The following is a 20,890-nucleotide window of genomic DNA, read 5'->3' as shown; positions in this document are numbered from 1 at the left end:
ATGAGCTTTGGGTCATGACCGAAAGGACAAGATCCCGGATACAAGTGGCCGAAATGAGCTTCCTCCATAGGGTGGCTGGGCGCTCCCTTAGAGATAGGGTGAGGAACTCAGTCACTAGGGTGGAGCTTGGAGTAGAGCCGCTACTCCTCCGCATCGAGAGGGGCCAGCTGAGGTGGCTAGGGCACCTCTTTAGGATGCCTCCAGGACGCCTCCCTGGGGAGGTGTTCCGGACATGTCCCACTGGGAGGAGACCCCGGGGAAGACCCAGGACATGCTGGAGAGACTATGTCTCTCGGCTGGCCTGGGAACGCCTTGGGATCCTTCCGGAAGAGCTAGAGGAAGTGTCTGGGGACAGGGAAGTCTGGGCATCTCTGCTGAGACTGCTGCCCCCGCGACCTGGCCCCGGATAAGCGGTTGAAAATGGATGGATGGATGGAAAAAAATGGTCAAATGCGTCACTCCTTTGGCATTGTGTGAGCTCTGCAAGTCAGATGTTTTCCTCGTCCACCTTTCAATCACTTTTTGGCAGGCAATCACTTTTTGGCACGACACCGGTCCTTCATTCACAGTGGTTACCATTCTATTTTTTGTTTTGTTTTGCCAACAGAATTCATTTTGTATATGAAACAAAAATGGGAAAAAAAATTAAATAAAAAGCCATCAAATTTTCATCTTCCCTCATTGCACTTGTACTGCCACAGAAACTAATTCTTTTTTCTTTTTTTTTTTCACGCACAAAGTAACCTCAGTGCATCAAAGTACAACTTTTTGCAGAATAAACACAAAAAAGGGAATATTGTATGTGGCTTACAGTGCTGTCAGTTCAAGCTGGAGTTTCACAGCTAACTTCTTCACTGGCCACCCTCCTTGTTCTCCTGGTCGGACTCGGGTCCCCCACCCTCATGCAAACAGATTGTCTGCTATTCATGGCAGGATGTTCTTGACTGATTTTGACAGTTGAACAGATGATTTTGCTGGTGATGACTGATACAATGAAATGATGCTGTTATGTTTTGGAGAGAACAACCATTAGACTGAGGATCTATTAGTCCTAAACTGATCTAAATGATCACCACGATATTCCCTTGGAAACTGTGCTAAGTCTACTGTTACTTTGCTTAACTATTTGCAAAGATGTTCTGAATCATTGAGACATGTGTAAAGACATTTGCAAGGTGATGAAATCAGTGAGAAATACCATTCTGTTGTGAGCTGTTGCAGAGTAGCTTGGAGGTTTGTCCATGTTGTTTTGAGAAAGTAATGTCTGTCTCAAGAAACGAGGCAAACCAATGGAAACAAAAATGTAAAACAAAATTGGCTCTGTTAATGTAAAGGCTCTATATGTTAAGTCAGATTTTAATTCTTTTCAATATATGATTGCTGTAGATTATAACTTTCTACTCCAAGCACATTTTTCAAGCTGACAATGGTGAGGTGAGGTCAGACAAGTGTTGTCAGACTTCTTCAGTTCCTCAATTTTCCTGGATTAATTCTGCCACCTGGTGCAGCATAAGAGAACTGCAATACAACTCGAGATTCAAAGAGCCGAATTACAAGTTCTCCATGACATTCATATGTCTTCTCTATCACCTCATTCAATTCTGTGTACTAAGATGGTGTGCATTCTGGAGAGGTTATGAGTCTGTCACTGGGCCAACAGAGGAATTTGACCATTATTAGAGCATGAATTACATGTTTTGGACTTTGGGAGAAAACTCGAACATGAAAACTGCACAGGCACTCTCTGTGCCAACTGGACCCAAAATGGAGCAAGATCTATGCCCCCTGCCATCCTCCAGCAGGCTGATTAACATCCTCTGAAATTAAAGATGTGGCTGATTTTGCACATTTTTCTAAAAATCAAAGAACACTAAGCACATAGACGATGGATGTTTTCCCTTTAACTGCAGTGCACTGGTTTGATCCACTCATTACAAGACCCAATGCCATTGAGAGCATGAACGCTTCAAGTGTTTGTAAAGAAGCTTTTGAGATGAAGCACATGTTTACAGGAATAAAGAATACAGTTGAACCAGTTGGTGTCTTTGAGTGGATTTGGTGACAGTGCACCCTGAAAGAAATGACTGACTTGAAGTTATGAAAATAGTATTTTGAAAAATAGAGAATGCTCATTTATATTTAACTTTTTGATATTTTCTCCATTGTTTCAGCAATTCATATTCACTTTTATGTGCAGCAATAGACACACAGAATTGCATCAGAATGAAATTATTAAATGTTACAGAATTGATGCCACTTTTCAAGTTTGTACTTTATTGACTTCTATGTGGTTTGAATAAAACTAATTTAATGTAGTTGATTTAAATCATCAGAGAGCAGCTTCTTTTTGAATATTTCTCTCTACCTTAGGGATACACCAAAAATATGAGCCAACCAATTTTATTCCAGTACTCTAAGGTCCCCCAGTCTGTCAGTGTTGATCATGACTGCAAAAGTTTAAAGTTTCAAGCAAATTCAGTTCAAGTCGTTCTGGCACAACTGTGACTGTTTGGGTCCTGAGATTCACAATTTATGTTTATTTTTCGCTCAAATTTGAGACACTATACGAGTCAAAGCAGCAGTTATTTTTATTCGCAGATGTCCTGAGAGGTTTTTATAAAGTTATTAGTGTAGTTCTGAACATGTCCTGTGGGGGCAGTGGCGCTCCGCGACGCTGACACTTCCAGTAGAAGAAGAGAAATTGACCAATGGAGACGCGCCTCTCCACTGCGCATGTCCGCTTCCATAAAACAGCACTATTCTCTCTGCTCGGGTGGATGTGGCCCAGGAAAAGTGCGCTATGTCTACCAGGGCTTTACGGAGGCTGAAGGGGAAGCAGCGGGGTCAGGAGGAGCTGGACTTTGGGGGGATGACTCTGGGCGACAGGCCGGAGGAGCGGGCTGAGGCTGAGGAGGAGGAGGAAGAGGAGGAGGAGGAGGGGCAGATCGAAGCGGCTGTTGTCGTTCCTACGTCCAAAGGCAGCGGCAGAAAAGCCAAGAAAAACAAGGCTCAGAAAAACTTCAGCAACATCTACGAGCTGGTGAGGCGATGGTTAAACCCCCGGTTCCTCTTGGCAGGTTTCCTTTAACATGTCACCGCTGTGTCGTCCTTTGAGAGTGTGAGTAACGAAGGCTCAGCTAGCTCTGTAGTGAAAACACGACCTGCTACCTTCATTGCTTGTTTTTCATCGGATTGAACTCATATAAAGACTCTGTTGCTAAAATGTCACATGTTAAATATCCTGGGAAATATTTAATCAACAGTTTTAATCGAGTCTACCACTCCTGTGTGTTTGCTTTTCTTAAAGGGACAACATGGAGTCGTGTTTCTAAATGCGCACATGACGTTTTATCATTAAAGTGACGCGTTTATATGATTACATTTTAGACAGATGCTGGTGAAGCTCTTCAATAAGTAATGCTGGAAGTGAACAAAACCCATCAAGGTTCTTATTTTCAATTAAACTAATAAAAAATTAAGATAATCCTTTATTTGTCCCAGAATTGGGGTAAATTGCATTGTTACAACAAGCTGACAGTAACTACAAACTGAAAAAGTTTAACAGTGATCTTAATATTAAAAAAGAACAAGATAGCTTTTATAATTTTTGGTGATAATGTTGATAGTGATTCCAGTGAATATTTTTGAGCATAAAGTAAATGAATGAATGAATAAGCTGCTCCCCTGCCAACATCCACACTGACCACCTGCTTGTAGGAGACAGAGACGTGGAAGAAGCTCAACTTCCTGCAGGAAAACGGCTCCAAAACTGAAGCCACCCTCATTGGCACACCAGACCAGCTCCTCTCCTTTCCAGCATAGCTCTCCTTCTGTTCTCTTTCAACAAAACTTTCCCATATAAGACACGAGGCAAGCAGAGTGGTCCAAACCTTTACTTTGACTTAACCTTGTACATTTTTGTGCTATTCTGACTATTTTTGTAGATATGTGATGCAGACGAGACTGAAAAACACTCACCCGAAGAAGAGGCAGAGAAACCTGACAGAAATACAAATGGAACAGGAAATAACAAAGAAACTGACAAAACAGATCAAAATCATGAAGCATTTGCCAAGGTAAGATTAAGACCGAAGCAGGTAAATACTGTTCTCTTCTCCCTTATTTCTACTGAAATATTCACTGTTGCGTATTCTCTTTTCTGTAACAGCCCTCATCTGGAGACAAAGTCAAAAAGAAGAAGAAGAAGAAGAAGAAAGTGGCATCAGAAGAAGGACAGGTAACTTATTTTGGAATTTATATCTTATCATAGTTCAAATGTTTAAACTATTGTTGTGTTCTTGATAATAACACAGCGTTACAGCTATTGTTAAAGGCTCAAACTGACACTAACTCTATGCACATTTCCTCTTGGGTTATACGAACAGTTAAATTAGGTTTGACTGAATTTAATTTATCTTTCAACTGACTTTTAGAAGGCCGCGCCTGGTGATGACATTGACTTGTTGCTGGAGAACCTGGAGCAATCCACTGGTCTGAGTCTGCAAAATGAAGGTTGCGGAGGTTCTGACAGAAGATCTGTGCTTCATGTGGAGCACAGGTGAGGACCCCACCTTTTTATAACGCTCACTCAACTCGGCAGTAGATTTCGTTTTTACTTTACTGACCACAAACTGATGCACTGTGTTGCATAAGTGCGCTGTGTTAATAAACCAGTTCTTACGTAAGCTGATTTTGGATAGCGTATTTGATTGCAGTCACTGTTATAGATGCTGTTGTTATTGTTTATTAGATCAGAATTGTTCATGCGGTGAGTTTCCTATACAGCACTGTTATTCCTAATTGTCACCATGTGGTGGTGCTTGGCTCACACAAGATGAGCAAATCAGTGGAAGCTGCATATCTTGGGAGGGGAGGTGCTCTGTGAATCTCCATAGAATTCAAAGTTAAACTCACCTTGTGTACGAGGGTGTACCCAAAAAAAACCGGAATTTGATTATAACTTTTTATTTATGACATTTCAAAATAAAACACCACCGTCGCCTTCAAAATAATCCCCATCTGCATTAATGCAGCGCTCCAGCCGTGTCTCCCACTTCACGAATGCGTCGTCAGACCCGCGCGTAAAAGTGCCATTTGTTGCCGGCTGCGATTTTTCTGTCACCTCCTCCACATCTGCAAACCGCTGTCCCTTCAGCTCTTTCTTCAACTTGGGGAACAAGAAAAAGTCACTCGAGGCTTCATCTGGCGAATCAGGCGGTTGGGAGAGGAGATTCATCTCATTCTTCGCCAGAAACTGCGTGACGCGCAGCGCCGTGTCCGCTGGCGCACTGTCGTGGTGGATCAACCGGGCTCCACTCCGCCACTCCGCGGGCCGCTTCCTCCTCACATCCTCACGGAGCCGTCTGAGGACTTCCATGTAGTAGTCCTGATTTACAGTCTGACCTGGAGGGACAGACTCGCTGTGGACGATACCCTGGACAGCGAAGAAGCAGCTCAGCATTGCTTTCACGGCTGAGCGCACCTGATGCGCGGACATCTGGCCCTTTTTAAACCACCCGAACCACTCATGGACCTGATTCTTCCTCAGAGCATCATCCTTGTAGGCTTGCTGCAACAAGGTGAGTGTTTCTGCTGCTGTTTTTTCCCAGCAAAAAGCAGAATTTAATGTTTACGCGCTGCTCTGGCTTCCCAGTCAATGTCGCCATTTTGGAAAAAATCGCAGACTGCCTCTGCACTCTGTTGCTATAAATAGCTCCCGACAGGCTTCAGTGTAACTCTCGGAGCTCAAATTTCTCACAGATGTGCATGAGGCTTACCTGCAGCACATGTGACGGCCAGAAGTCGGAACTCATTATTATTATTGTCTTCTGACCAAATTCCGGTTTTTTTTGGGTACCCCCTCGTATGTGGCATATGTGACGACACAAACTAATGTCGGAGTTAGATTGTTTTGTTAAAGTCACAGCAGTATGGTACACTGATACAGAAGAAGTATTTTTGCCAATAATTTGTGCTCATTTTATTGATGATCTGCCCATAATAATATTTTTCCACAGATCATCAGCTACTGACACAATTCACTGAGAAGTATTTGCTCTGAAAGGGAATCATACTTGACTTTTCTTGTTCACTAATGGACGATACAGTCAATCAAGGAAAAGCTAACTTTTTCAGATGGATTGAAAGCTTTCTTGTCACTGTGGCTCCATCGTGTCTTGAAAAGCCTGAAAGAGGAAGAAAGCAAAAGCATTTATAACCTTGATGAAACGTCTTTGTCTGTTTAGATAGATAGATAGATAGATAGATAAATAGATAGATAGATAAAACTTTATTAATCTCCCAAGGGAGAAATTCAGGTGTCCAGCAGCACACAAATCAATCACATGCAAATAATAAATAACAGTACAATAAATAAAAGTGCTCGTAGTGTACTTAGTTTGACTCAGGCACATCTGTTATACAGCCTGATTGCTGAGGGGATGAACGACCTCTTGAAGCGCTCAGTTCTGCAGCGCAATGACAGGAGCCTGTTACTCCGCTCACTTTTTTGAGCTGCAACTGTGTCGTGCAGTGGATGTTTGGAGTTCCTCAAGATACTCTGCATTAGAGCCCCCATCCTCCTCTCCAATACTGCTCCAACAGAGTCCGATCTGTCATGTTTCTAGGATGTTGTGCTGCCACATTATTTCACTCCAGGGAGATGATGGGGATCAAGGCTCTTGCTCCTAATTTACTATCCACATCTTTAATTTCTAGCAAGTCACCACTGTCCTGAAATTGAAACATCTCAATCAAAAAGCTGTTCTTCAACATTCCTCATCTTCTGGTTCACATGGTTATGTTGTCCACTGAATGTGCCTCTTTCTGTCCTAATTCTTTAGGAATCTGAACCCGGAGACGGAGCTCAAGAGATACTTTGGTGCTCGGGCTGTCCTTGGGGATCAAAGGTAAAAATAAGTGTAAGACAAAGTCAGATTGTTGAGATTTTTGACGGCTTGTCATCCATATTTATGTAGTTGTATATTTTCCTCTACGTCAGACCTCGACAGAGAAACAGACAGTTCCATCGGACCACTTGGATGACCAACCCGAAAGACAGCTGGCCTCGTTTCAGCCGCCCAGGTAGGCTTCACTGAAAATGATTGAACTTCAATTCATTGATCATTCTGGAATGAAACTGTCCATTGAATCTTAAATGTGCTAGACAAAGAGATTCTTTATGATCATAAGGATTATAATATCAAAGTCAAATATTAAGCTTGTTTTGGCTCCTTAATTGTTTTGGTTTTCTTTTCAACTCTTTTCAAGAAGATGAAAGATATAACAAACATATGAGGACAGTTTTCCCATGTTCACACTCTCAAACATACATATGATGCATTGCTAGTTTAGATTCTTGTGCGGAACATTTTGACAGGTTAAACATTCACTCCTTTTTGCTGAAACTAATGATTCCATGGCCAGCCGAGCAAATTGGAACAATTTTTTTTACCTTCTGTCCTTCAGAAAGCACAAGCGGCTCTTTGACAGTGGATATTCTTGGATTCTTTCCAGCGTAATATAGGCTGAAAGCTCCATGTGATCTCGGCAGCATCGTAAAGACTGCCCCATTGTGAATGCACTGAAAGTCACCATTATGTAATTTCTTTCTGATAAATGTCATTTCAGGTAGTTGAAAAAGTTACAAAGCCTCTTTTTATAACACAAAGCAAATGTTTCAGTCGCTCACTGAGTCACTGTTCCTGTCCAGGAGACAGAAATATTACTTGTTATTTTAAAAAAATAAACTGTAATGTCATTTTCAAATAGTTTATCAATGGGAACAAAATCTTTGTGGTTTTCAGTGATTTTTAAACCCTGTGATCTTAAAATGTGGTTTTTCTCTGTTTTTTTTTAAATGTGTTCTGCTCTTATATCATTTTAACAATATTTCACCAAGCCCCTGATCTGTTGACCACATATTACAAAAACTGTAACTTCATAACTCTTATCAGAAATATGAGGATTATGTTTTTCTTTCCAACAGCAACAAAACTGAAATTCTTTTTATTAGTGGAATAAACTGCATGTGAGAAAGTTATCACTGCATAGTTCACTGTTTTTAAACAACGGCCTTCTATTTTTCATTCCGTAAAGGTGCAGTGTACATCAGTAGGGAACAAATCAAGAAGCAAACTGTTTTTTTCTTGCTGTATTTTGTAATATAATTTTGTAATATATTTGCATAATCTGATCTAAAAAAATCTAGGGAGTCAATATATATTGAGCAGCTGTTTGATCCCAAAAATTCCAGCTCATTGACAGAGCCGTAAATCCCAGCATCCCTCATTGTCCTTTATCCAGATCACATGTGAAACCTGCCCTCTTTTTTTTTTCTTGTTCTTCTTCTTTTCCCAACATGTTTCCTTTCGGGTCTCTGTGGCTATATAATGTACAGACTGTAAAGCCCTTTGTTTGTGACATTTATATGGGACAAGCTTTATTGCCGAGGTCAGTTGCTTTCCTCTCTGTACTCAGTAATCTAAACCACAGTGGATTGAATGCATCTCGCCATGTGAGGAAATCATGTCTGCGTCGTGTTGTTGTTGTGTTGTTGTTGCCAACGCTGCTCGACTTGTCCGTAGGGATTTCAATGGCGTTGCTGGAGACAAAAGATGGCATTCATTACTTTACCTTTGAGCACGGTCGGGAGTACCAGCAAGTACAGTTCAAGTTCCTGGATGCTGTGGAGTCCATGGATCCCAACAACATTGTGGTAAAAAGTTCACCTGATCGTTTTGATGAAACTCACTTCAAAACTAGTCAGACCCCGTTGAAGTTCTATCCCTTCTAGATGTTGATTTTATCTTCATAAATTGACAAATAGATGCCTATGTTGATTGTATGCTTGGTTTTTTTTTTTCTAAAAGGTCTTAATGTATCTTGAGTGAGAACAGTGATCACTTTCACACTCTTAGAGCAAACACAAAAACCTTGAACACTCTCACACAGAGGGCTGTGTCTCCTCGCAGACATAAATGAGTCGGCATGGTTTATCTTTTATAGTCTGGTTACAATATTAATATTATAAATATTCTCGACAGTTGTTGTCTTAACAGGATTGAATATCTCTGCTGAGCAAGTTTTTTTTTTTTTTTTTTTTTTACTGAAAGGAAATCTGACGCCCAATATAGACGCCCAAATAACGACTGATTATTGATTTGAGTTTTAAATCAAATCAAATTGGCTTAGCTAATACAAAGTAATACTAGAAGGATAAGGTAAAACTTTGGGAAATATATCGTTATCAGTCATAATCTGTGAAATAATTAATAAAAAAAAAAAGTCTTTTACCTTTAGCTGTTTGTTTTCGTACTGATATTCTGATCACAGGTGCCTCACATCAGTTCGTAGGAACTCTACTTAAGGTTTTATTTCCCTCCGAATATAAAATTTACAGTTATGCAGCAGTTATCGCCTCAGTTAGCAGTTTCTAAACCTGATGCTGCACAATGCAAAACCACCGTCATGGCTGGCAGCAACTGCTGGTTACATCATGTGGTTTTTGGATTTCTTTAGTCAGGGGCGCTCTGGGGCGCCGGACTGGCCCGTCTGGGTGCTCTTTAAAACAAAAACAAAACTTCTGTTTTCTATAAATTATTAAATTTATTTTCAAAGTTAAATACTAAACACTGCTTTCCCCCCAATATTTATAATGTTCAGTAAAAATGGACATTTACATTGGTGTAAATAATAAATATTTAGCCAATCCCCTTTCTTTGAAGAGTTTTCATGCCCCCCGAGCTTTGGTTTTCTCCATGTACTCGAGTTGCCTCAGACTGTCCATTTGAGGGCAATTTGGTGTGTGTTTGGGTGTGAAATTGGATGTGTGTGAATTTCTGGCTCCTTGTGTTTGTCCTGATATCAACAGAATGTTGGAGACACAGCCTGCCTTCATTCACCGCCAGCTAAGATTAATTAGGACCAACACCCAGTTACCCTGTGATATAGTAATTAAAATCAACTTATTGCCATTTAATTTGATAGCACGAGTGGCATAATACATGGTCACTCTCTTAAAGGAGTTTACAAGACCAGAGATTCTCACTGTGAGCCAAAAGCACCACCAACAGTGACAATCGACAAAAAAAAAAAATTACAAATGTGTCGCTGAATGTGCTTTCCTAAGTCGCCATCTATTTTGCACACCTTAATTCCCGTCTACTGTTGCTCTGTGGTCTGACTGTTGTCTCTGTGTTCCCGTCCAGGCTCTGCTTCAGCTGAATCCCTACCACATTGACTCCTTGCTGCAGCTCTCTGACGTCTGCCGCATCCAGGAGGACCAGGAAATGGCTCGAGACCTCATCGGTGAGAATTAAAGAGACCTGTCATGTCTTAGAAAAGGATGCAGTCCCCTGCACACAGTTTACATGAAGAAATATTCCCCAATCCACTGTATTCTACATTCACTCGTGCGGTTTTTGGAAAAACCGATGGTTAATTATTAAAGATGATTTCCCAGAAGTAGTACAGCTAATAACTGTGAGCTGCAGAGAAATACTTTTCCAGTAGTTGATGAAAGTCGACGCCTCAGTGCAGAAAAACAGGCGTTTCTATTTTGGCACAAAAATGAAGTCATACAATCGGCTGCTTTTTAAGTGCACGCCTGTGTCTTATCACCGCTAAGAGGACCGGACATATTTACTGCACACTTGGTAATGTTATTGATCCATCAGTTCCTGCAGAGTCGGCCTGTTGACTCTGATGGGTTTTAAGCACTTCAAGGACACAGCAGCGTCGGCATGTCCTCCTGTCGGTACAGGTTAATCATGTCACCGGCACTCAAGTACAGAGCAAATTCATCCTGTAACAGCGGCCACAGCGTCTTATTTTATTTCCAATAAATGGCTTTTCTGAATGTTCTGTGTTGCTCTGTAGTGCGAAGCCTCCTGTTTATTCAACTCAGAGTCGCAGAGATATTTCATAACGTGTGCTTTCCTAAATTCTGAGTCAAACGCTGGATGTGGAGTCGTAAAGAGATTGCAGCATAATTTTAAATTGATTTTTTTTTCCCCCCTCTGGTTTATCATATAACTATAAGCCACTTGATGATAGACAAAGACGTCATACAGAGGATTTCATTGCCCCTGGTTTCAGGATGAAGGGATTTACTGAGACATTATTGAAGTAGTACTTCTAAAATAGCGTGTTTATGGTTTTCTCAGAGACGAAAAGATATATCTTCTGTCTATTAACGTAGTTTATAAAATTGATTACTTTTCTCTTTCAGAACGGGCCTTGTACAGCTTTGAGTGTGCCTTTCATCCTTTATTCAGTCTGACATCGGGCACAAGCAGGCTGGATTATCTGAGGCCGGAGAACAGGTTGGCCACGCTCCGTCTTCTTTTGCTTTTATGAAGAGTAGAGTGATGTTTTAAACCTGAGTTAAACTATACAGACTGAGCGAGTCGGTGTTTGAACCTTCCTTGTTTGCAGAGCGTTTTATCTGGCGCTTTATAAGCACATGATGTTCCTGGAGAAGAGAGGATGTCCACGGACGGCTTTGGAATACTGCAAGTTGATCCTGAGGTACATATATATATATATATATATATAATTAACAATTAACCATTATTTTCCAAAAGATAAAAGCAAATCTCAGAGGGTTTTTTTTGTTTGTTTTTTTCGTGAGTGAAATAAATGTAAGATGACAGAGTCTAAAGCAAGAAGGGAGGTGGACATTCAGACACTGTTCATTTCTCTCGTGTCTTCAGTTCTTTTATTTAATGTTGCACTAACAGACTTTGCCTATGATCACATGGTTTGATAGCTAAACAGAAACACTCTTATTTCCCTAAATTACTTCAAGCGAACACACATATGAATTTATTTTCACAATGCAGTGAAATATTTGTCTGAAACTATCGAATTAAATAAATATTAAATAGATGTTGCAGTTTATTATGATCACAAAATTTCAGTCAGGCATATTTATACGTTTAGGGTCATCAGATGTAATCCGTTTTGAGGGAATCTGTAACTCAAAAGTGAATTTAAAAATTGGGATCTAAGTTGGAAGGGTCAGATAAACATTCAGCCATAAAGCTCTGGGATAGTCATTTGAATTTAGTTAAGCAAGTTTACATTTAAAATGTTGTCAGCCTCTCCGGGGTCGGACAGTTGTCCAGCAGCTCTGAGAACCGTACAGCGAGGCAGTGATGCAGCAAAATGTTTTGATACACAAGATTCGGTGATCTGCGTTTATATGGTGACATAATCTCAAAGCATTCACTGTGTTTTTTTATCGTGTGTCATTACATAACATCAAAGCTCCGATTTCATCTTTGTACAGACGCCACATTTGAATCGGAGCCGTTTCCACAAACTGCTGCCATCAGCCCGTTGTGGCACATTTAGAAATGGTTTTTTTCTCCAAACAGCTTGTAACAAACTTGAATTACAAGTAGGATTGCTGTGATTGATTTAAACAAAGCAGTAATTTTCATGTAGGTTTTTTAGAATGCTATGTTTATGCTTTTGTAGATTTTAAATGAAAATGTTGTGCTATGTTCCACAAAAGAATGTAAATTTGAACTTTTTATGTAAAATGCGTTTTAAACCACCTCATGATTACTTCAGCTGGCCAAGCTGCAAAAGTTACAGACACACATTTCTATTTGATGACATTCAGCGTTAGATGTCTTCGTTATTTTCAGTAGAAAAGTGTGAAATTTTGAATTTAATTTGAATGTCAGCAATAACAAAGGATTAACTTAAAAGCCATCTTTTACTGACAGCAGCCTTTAACGTGAGATATTTTCTGTGGCCCTCATTAGCTTGGACCCCGACTCGGACCCGCTCTGCATGCTGCTGCTCATCGACTTCCTGACGCTGCGCTCCAGAGAGTACCAGTCCCTCCTGCAGCTCTACCAGGACTGGGAGGTAAAACCTGGCCGCTGTTTGCAGCGTTTGTGTGACATTGTCAGTATTTCGTTCTCATTCATCGATAATGCTTTTCAGGAGCACCGAAATCTGTCTCAGCTTCCAAACTTTGCGTTCTCCACTGCACTTTGCCACTTTCATCTCAGCCAGCAGGACGACGCGGATCCTGAAGAAAGCAGCAAACAGAGAAGCAATGCCGACCAGATGCTGCAACATGCTCTCATCATGTTTCCTGGAGGTTTGAATATAGAAATGCTGAGATATTGCTTCACTGGCAGTTTTTGAAATTCATTTATTTAATTGCGTAATACAAATGTGAACGCTGCATGTGAACATGTGCTTTCTACAGTCTTGACGCCCTTACTGGACCTGTGTACTGTGCAAGCAGATGCTGCAGTGACGTCACACAGCTTCTTCGGCCCAAAGAGTCAGCTGGGGTAACACTCTTATTACTTTAAACCTACTGTTATAGTCATAATTGGTTATAACATATGAATTTCATACTGTTTAAGCATCGACTCTTAAGCAGAAAACTCGAATTTAGCAAGTTGACTGGGCTGCTTTTATCTGCCTGTTCCAAGCCCGAAGCTCACTGTCGGTCTGTCTTCAGGCAGCCGCCTGCTTTGGCCCAGCTGACCGCTCTCTATGTGGGAAGGACGTACAACTTGTGGAGGGAAGCGCCAGTCATGCTCTGGCTGGAGGAGTCGGTGAAGGAGGTGCTCCGCAGAGTGGACGCTGCAGACCCTCTCGTGGAGGAATGCCAAAACAAGTACGACAGGAACTCTCAGCTCCAGTGCTGTGATGTTTTATCAACGGCAGACTCTGTTTGCAAGGTTTAAATTATTTCAGGGCACGGCTTATCTTTAATACTGGAGGATAAAAAAAAAGTCTGTCCTCACTTTGTTTCAGGAGGAAGCAGAGGTACCAGAGTGCACCGAGGAACATCCATCGCCACGTCCTCCTGTCTGAGATCAAAGAGGCGACTTCAAGTCTGCCTCTGGTAAGAAAAAAAAACAATTCTCATTAAGACATGAACGGCTACATCTAAGTGGAAGTTCGTCTGCACGGCTCGTACAGAGATGAAGGTCCGCAGCATTTTCAGTTGTCTCGTCTTCAGCGTAGCAATGAAAGGGTGGATTTCATTCAGAAAACAGTGGTGGTTCATTATTTGTTTGAAATTCACACAAGTTGAATAAAATTTCATAACTCAGTGAGGAGCTGTGTGACCCAAAATACCACACATTAATATTTTAAAAACAGATCATGAAACAAACGGTAAAACACAGTTGTGTCTGTTTCACAGTTGAATTGAACGACCAGGTCAGGAAAAATAGTGCTGTTATTTTTTTTTTATATATACATATTTTTTTTACATGTTGTTTTGCATTTTTTTTATTCAGTAATTATTTCAAGACATTCATGCTGCACGCTACCTGTCAAAAGTCTGCGGCACCTTTATTACAAAACTGCTACCACACACACAAAATGCTACTACACACACACACAACGCTTTCCGGGGAGCGCTGACTTTTTGTCACCTGGGATAAACCATGAATGTTTCCTGGAGTCTGACTGAACTTGTGGGATCTGTGAGGTTTTATAATAATCACTGTAATCCATGAAAGTAATAAAAAAATTAAAAAAATAAAAAATTAAATTTTAAAAAATCTATGATAAAGTAAAAGTTCAAGTCAACATGTATTAATAATTGATTTTGTCACACATTTCTCACAGATTGGTTTGCTTCTAAATCATGACCTTTTTACACAAATAGCAAGACCAAAATAAATTGTAAAAAGATAAAATACAGAAAATAGCCAATATTGAGTCACTGTGACAGTCTCAGTTTTATTTACCCATGTGAGACAAAAGACCCTCAGAGTCCCCTCACAAAGTTACCATTGATGGGCCGGCGAATCTGGAGAAGCGTTTCCCAGTAACTTGGTTCCACATTTGACTTTAAAGTGAGACATTAGTGCCAACCGGCTGCTGATCACATCTGAAGTGCTGCAATGTGTCTCTGAGCTCATGCATCTGTGATTCTCACTTTGTGGATTTGCTTGACGCCCTCAGGAGGTGACCACTCAGCCCGTCATGGGTTTTGACCCCCTGCCTCCTCTGGACTCGGTGTCGTCGTATTCTCGACCAGAGAGGTAATGAACAGCACGAACCGACGGGTTGAAATGCCTTTGGTGTAAAAACAAACAAACAAACAAAAAAAAGTCTTTATTTGAACTTTCTGTTTATTATTTCCACATATTCTAATGTAAACAGGATTTGATGAGGATTAACCAAACTGCTGGAAATACATCCTCATAATAAAAAAAATGAAGGAGACACGACAAATTGGTGGGATTTTCCTCATCCTGCCTTCATCTGATCCTTATCCAGCACAGTCAACTTTCATTTGTTGCTCTTTGAATTTACTTTAACCTCAGATGACACCAGTGTATAATTTAGTTCAGGGCAAAATGAAGGAGTAACTCTGAGTGGGAGAGTTTAGTCCAACCACTCGGTAGCAGGTTGACGGCATTGAACACACATCACTGAGATTTATTGACTTACCTCTTTCAGTTATGAAAACACAGAAATGCATTTCTTTAAATTAACATCATTTTTTAAAAATGAAACCGATTTCCTTTGCTGCCTCTTCAGTACACAAAGCATCACTCTTTCAGATGGACAAGAACACCCATCCTCACACATTTGGTCAGACTTTGGGGGAACATGCAAACTTAAGTCAACACAGAAAAGCCCAAATTAGTCTTCTTGTATTGAGGGTGTCAAATGCCATCCAGCCTCTGCATGAGGAGTCTGCAACCTTTGAACTAAAGTCACGTTGATCAGTGTTTTAAAGTGACGTTTACAGCTCATAATAATCTGTGACTCGGAGTTCAAATATATAAATATTGTGAAACTGTATTAGAATCCTTTGAAATTAAAAAAAAAAAAAAAAGGTGTTATTCTGAGATGATTCTGCACTCTTTTAGCACTTAATAATGCCTTTCCTTTGTGAAGTGGGCCTGCACAGTGATGTGGTTGTACACTGGTTTTCACCTTCACCTCACGGTCCTGGGTTCAAGTCTGAGGTGGGCCTGCGGGCCTCTGTGTGTGGCGTTCCCCCACAACCCCGACACAGATAAAACAGTTCAAAAGATGGATGGAATTCTGCACTTCTGTTTGTGCTTTCAAGACTCTGGCTTGAATCTTTAGACGTTTATTTTAGCGTTTTTCTCTCTACACCCAGGCTGCACGTGGGGGCGTCCAACGAGAGCACGTTATCCCTGTTCTTCCGGTCTTTGCTTCCAAACTTCAACCTTCAGGTGAGTGGCGTGAGTCAGGTGTCAATCAATAATAGTCATTAAAAAAAGAGTTGTAGGTTAATGTTGCACACCAGTAGTGACTGTTCACCGCTATTGAAATATTTTTTTTAAAGTCTTCATCGAGTAAATACATTTTACCTCCGCGATCAGTCTGATGTGCATTGTAATTATATGTAATGTTGAATAAAAACAAAGCAGAATGTGTTTCCACAACAGGAAGATGGCCGCAGAAACACCGAATAAGAGAAATCAGTGATAAACACCCCATGGTGTGCGTGCGGAGATACCATGTGATTAAAAGCTGGAAACCCCACAAACAAAACTCATTTGTGTTTTAACAAATGGTGCAAGGACACCGTTAGTGAATCAGTCGGTATAAAGTGCCCTAAAGAGTGTGAGGCTTTGTCCTGACTGGTAACCTTTTTGTGTCTTAAACTGTGGAATTATCAGTGACACCAATTCAATTAATTAAAATCAGTCTATAATGAACGGGCACCTCTCTTGTTATTTATAGCGCAGATAGATCTCCATGACATTCGCCTTGCCCCACCAGCAAAGATTAAAAATGGCGATGTATTTTAAACCTTGGTTTTTCCACAGGATGTGCAGATTAGAGATGCAGCACACAGATTCACCCTTGTCGCAGAGGCACCTCGCAGTGCGGCTGGAAGTAGCCGCTGAGCTGGGAAAACGGCTTCACACACATCCATGACTGATAGAACATTTCCGCCACAGACTCATGTTTTCCACCCCAGGAAATAAGCTCACAAGAAAAGAAAAATCGAAAGACAGCATATGACCTTGTTTCTGCTCACCAGGGTGTCAGTTAGTGAAACAATGCCTCCGTTCACACAGTGAAAAGTTGTTTTTGGCTTTGGTTTTGCTGTCTGCTTGATAATAATGAAATTTGAGCTTCATATTGATTAGATATCAACTTTCAGGGTTCCACCATCGTCGTCATCATCATCATTGTACTTTTTAATTTTTGTATTAAAAACGAAATATTTGTAGGTTACGCTGAACCTCCAATTTCTTCTCGATTGCTGGGCGTCAGACCACTCCCAGCCGATCCGGCAAGCAGCGCGACTGCATCGCGGAAAAATGCTTGCAGCAAAAATTGATGGGGAAAAGTTATTTAGAGAGAAGTTGCATGCAACAGACACTGTGGCTTCCACTGTTTATTGTCGTGTTCTGAAGTGGGACGATGGAGATAGAAGTTCCCGCTGTACTTTGTGTTCAAGGCGTTTCAAATAAAGGAGCGACTCATCCAACGCGAGTCAGTTTCTTGTCTAGATGGTTCTTATTTTAAGTGAAATGTTGTTGGAATCTGAAGAAACTGTTAAAAGTGTGATCTTATCATAAATTTTAATGCCGTAACGTTTCTGAAGTGGTTAATGTCGCATATCCAGCCACATTGCATCATGATGGAGAAGGAAAACCTAATCGTGGAGTATGTAGTCCTGAGCGGCTAATTCTTGTTTGACTTTTCCCCTCATTGCTTCCACGCCGCTGTGTTCCTTCAGAAAGGCCTGTAATGCGGCTCAGGTTGGGTGAAAGGGAGCAGAAACACCATATGGCGACGGTTGATGCGGTTACGTATAGTTTGACACAAAATTAACACTTTTGATCAGATTTACTGAGGCACGCTGTTTGTTTTGCAACAATAAGGAAGCCATTTATCGTTCTTTCTGCAGTTTGGATTTGCGAGGATTTGTTTTCAGTACCTCGGCATTGAATTTTAAAAAAAAATCAACCTTTTCTTATAAGATTGCATGAAGAAAACCTTCATTTGTGTTTTTCTATAATGGAGGTTTTGATAATTACACTGAAGCAATCAATAGGTAGAAACTATTTTTAATCCTGTTTTTTCCCCAATTCAATTCAAAATATCAAAAGAGAAGTTTCTCCAACATAAGAATTTGTGCACCTGTGAAAAGTCCAATGCTGCTCATGGCTAACTGAACCCCATGCGATTGCTTATGTTTGGATAAAGGTTTTTAGAAGAGGAAGGGGAATGTTCCAGGTTGATCCTCGTCTGCATCACTGCCGTCGGCGCAGAGCAGACCTGCGTCAAGCTGCATATTAATTTATGTTGTAAACAGAGTCCAAGACGAGTCAGATGAAACTTGACAGTCCTTTATATGATCACAAAAGAAGAAGAAGAGGACACTGACACAAGAGAAATGTTGATTCTATGGCTGTAAAGGGTAAAGTGCTCAACGTGGTACTGTATGGACTAAGTGCATCGTAAACGTGTGTATTGGCTGTGCGCTCACTGCCAGTGGTCATCATAAACAGTCCAGCACCGCATTAAGACACACATATAGTTGAAGACCTCGTGGGACGGCTATCCTATATGAGATTACTGTGAACAGATGTGCCCTGGGCTCACTTCCATCAGGACATCTCTGTCCATCCTCATCCCTGTTATCCACTTATGGAGGGGAAGAGATTCAACATGGATAAAAGAAATAAAGTTAGGAGAAAAGAAATATATTTCCAAGTTCCTCTCTGTTATCTTAACATGCAGTCAGATACCAGAAAGGGACATGAGGCACAGAAACTCTCCTTTTGATGTAATTTGTGTTTTCTTCTTTAATTCTCGCTGTCGTTGAATAAGGTTTCCAGTTACTGAAGCCGTTAAGCGTGTTCCTTTTTTAATTACCTCCTCTATCCGATTTTAAGATCAGAACACTGGAGGTGATTCAACCACAGGTATTTATAGTGTGCAGTGATTAATGGAGGTTTAACAAAGGGGGTCTAACACCCCATCCAGCCGTCCATGGATGTCTTGGTTTAATCTGGGGTCATGCGGAGCTGCAGATAATCCCAGCTGACTTTGATTGAAGGCGATTCGTCACAGACACGCTCACATTCACGCCTTTGGGCCGTTTTGGCATAACTAATTAACCTCAAAGGTTAGTTTTCATAAAGTTTGAATCCCTCCTAGCCAGGTCTAGATGGAGGATCTGCTCATGTCGTTGGAGTCTATATTCAGACTGTTGGATTTGCCTGCTCTGCTCTTCAGGGCGGGCCGCGGCAGGACGACGACATGGAGGTGGCTCGAGCTGGGCAGGAGCTGAACCAGGAGGTGAATCGCCTGATGGTGGCCATGCGGGACATGCTGGCCAACATCCGGTTCCAGGAGCCGCCCAGGGAAGACAACCCCTACAGAGATGAAGAGGAGTGGGACTGAAAGTGAAGGCAGGCGGAGGTTGGATGAAGAGTCAATCAGATTTAAAATGATAATAATAATAAATGTATAATAAAGTGGAGGTAGAGTGGGAGACAGCTGAGAAGTATTTTTATTTGTCAGAACGTTAACGTTTCTTTACTTCAGGGGTGACTGGATCAGCGTCAACATGGGGAATGTTCCTTCAGTGGCAGAAAGCAGGTTTTGAGATGAACCGGTCAGGCTGACGCCGTTACTTACAGTAAAGTAGAAACAAGCAGCCGCTGTGCTGTTCGAATCTCTGCACCGGCTGAAGGAAACGCTTCAAACACTTCCTTTCTTCACTTGATTTTCTGTTTTACGCGTTCAGAAATGATCTTGGCTGACAATAAATTTTAATAATTTTGCCAACAGATTTTGTTGTCAATAACTCGCAGTACTTCACCTCAAACAATTGATCAGATAATGAATTCAGCATCTCAAAGTTCGTCTTGCAGAGGCTGTAAAGCGCAGGGGTTAAAAAGTCTTACATTTTTAGGCTGAGCTGTGACATTGCTTCAGGTGATTATGAAAATATTTTATTATGGAATTGGTTCAGCATTTGTAATCCCTTCATTTGTGGGTTTTCTAATTAAATGTGAGCCTCTTCATCGAGTCAAGTCCTCCATGTCAGGGTTCTTCTTTCAGTACAAATTGACTCATTGATTTTGTGGCCCGCTGTGGAAATACATTCTTTCCGACATCCAGAAGAACTTGTGTGGGTTTTTATTTTATATTACATGTTTTGTTTTTTGGGTTTTTTTTTTTTTTTTTGCAGGAATGCTGCAACCAGATTTATCTCATTCAAACTGCACAGGAATGCTTTTAAAAATGTGGGTAAAAAAAAAAAAAAAAAATCATGTTTGTGAAACATTTTGATAAATTACCCCGAAAATGAACCTTGATACCAAACAATAATATTTCTCGTTACAACTGAAAATCTGAACTGCCTCAAAGAAATGTGGAGCAGATTCTGCAGCTTCAGTGTATTTTTGTTATTTGCAAAATAAATGGATAGAGCCCCTGAATTATTCTGTGCTTTTGTGTTGGACACTTTTTGACATCTTAACACAAAGTAAAAGCGTCCTCATTTGCATATTTTATTTAGTTCTTTTCAATAATGCATATTATTAATTTTTAATTTTCTTTAAGCGTAGGCTTATTTTCTCTGTTTCCCTTATGGAAAAAAATGATTCAATACTTTATTTGTGGGAAAACAGCAGCCAGAGTGAGGTTCTTCGTTCTTTTTATTCTGACCTCCTTCTGCTGTTTTTGACGATTTCTCTGCTTTGAAATTAATCTAATGTACACTTTAACCATGCAGTGAAATACAACAGTCTTCATAAATGTTTCCAGTGAACTGCTGCAGTCCATCAAGCTGCGGTCAGTGACAGAGAATGACACATGTTTTCTGATATGATTAGAGACTGAAGTATCGTCTCTGTGCTCACTCAGACCTGTGCACCTCACTTGA

At 40.8% G+C, this 20,890-nt stretch overlaps 1 protein-coding gene across 2 annotated transcripts; it reads left to right on the top strand.

Annotated features, from left to right (window-relative positions):
* The first annotated feature begins 2,740 nt into the window (after positions 1–2,740).
* tcf25 (TCF25 ribosome quality control complex subunit) lies at positions 2,741–20,342 on the top strand. Of its 2 annotated transcripts, none has more exons than XM_030096545.1 (18): positions 2,741–3,040; positions 3,945–4,076; positions 4,169–4,237; positions 4,437–4,558; positions 6,843–6,908; positions 7,001–7,083; positions 8,586–8,716; positions 10,209–10,308; positions 11,231–11,324; positions 11,437–11,529; positions 12,777–12,882; positions 12,961–13,120; positions 13,232–13,319; positions 13,493–13,651; positions 13,792–13,882; positions 14,956–15,035; positions 16,130–16,205; positions 19,234–20,342. In XM_030096545.1, the coding sequence occupies exons 1-18, from the start codon at positions 2,801–2,803 to the stop codon at positions 19,399–19,401; spliced, it is 2,058 nt and encodes a 685-aa protein (XP_029952405.1). In that variant the 5' UTR covers positions 2,741–2,800; the 3' UTR covers positions 19,402–20,342. The 2 variants fall into 2 exon arrangements, with proteins under 2 accessions (XP_029952405.1, XP_029952398.1); XM_030096538.1 differs by having other exon boundaries at positions 4,434–4,558.
* Positions 20,343–20,890: the final 548 nt, after the last annotated feature.

Source organism: Salarias fasciatus, chromosome 1 (assembly GCF_902148845.1).
Source record: "Salarias fasciatus chromosome 1, fSalaFa1.1, whole genome shotgun sequence".
In the NCBI taxonomy this organism is placed as follows: domain Eukaryota; kingdom Metazoa; phylum Chordata; class Actinopteri; order Blenniiformes; family Blenniidae; genus Salarias; species Salarias fasciatus.
The sequence above is the reverse complement of the archived record's forward strand: the minus strand, read 5'-3'. Positions and strand labels throughout refer to the sequence as shown.

Bases quoted from the DNA above. Each gene is read 5' to 3' on its own strand.
- tcf25 (XM_030096538.1), top strand. From the start codon at position 2,801: ATGTCTACCAGGGCTTTACGGAGGCTGAAGGGGAAGCAGCGGGGTCAG. The intron at 11,325-11,436 runs GTTGGCCACGCT...CCTTGTTTGCAG, and splicing joins TATCTGAGGCCGGAGAACAG to AGCGTTTTATCTGGCGCTTT. The intron at 13,320-13,492 runs GTAACACTCTTA...GTCTGTCTTCAG, and splicing joins GGCCCAAAGAGTCAGCTGGG to GCAGCCGCCTGCTTTGGCCC.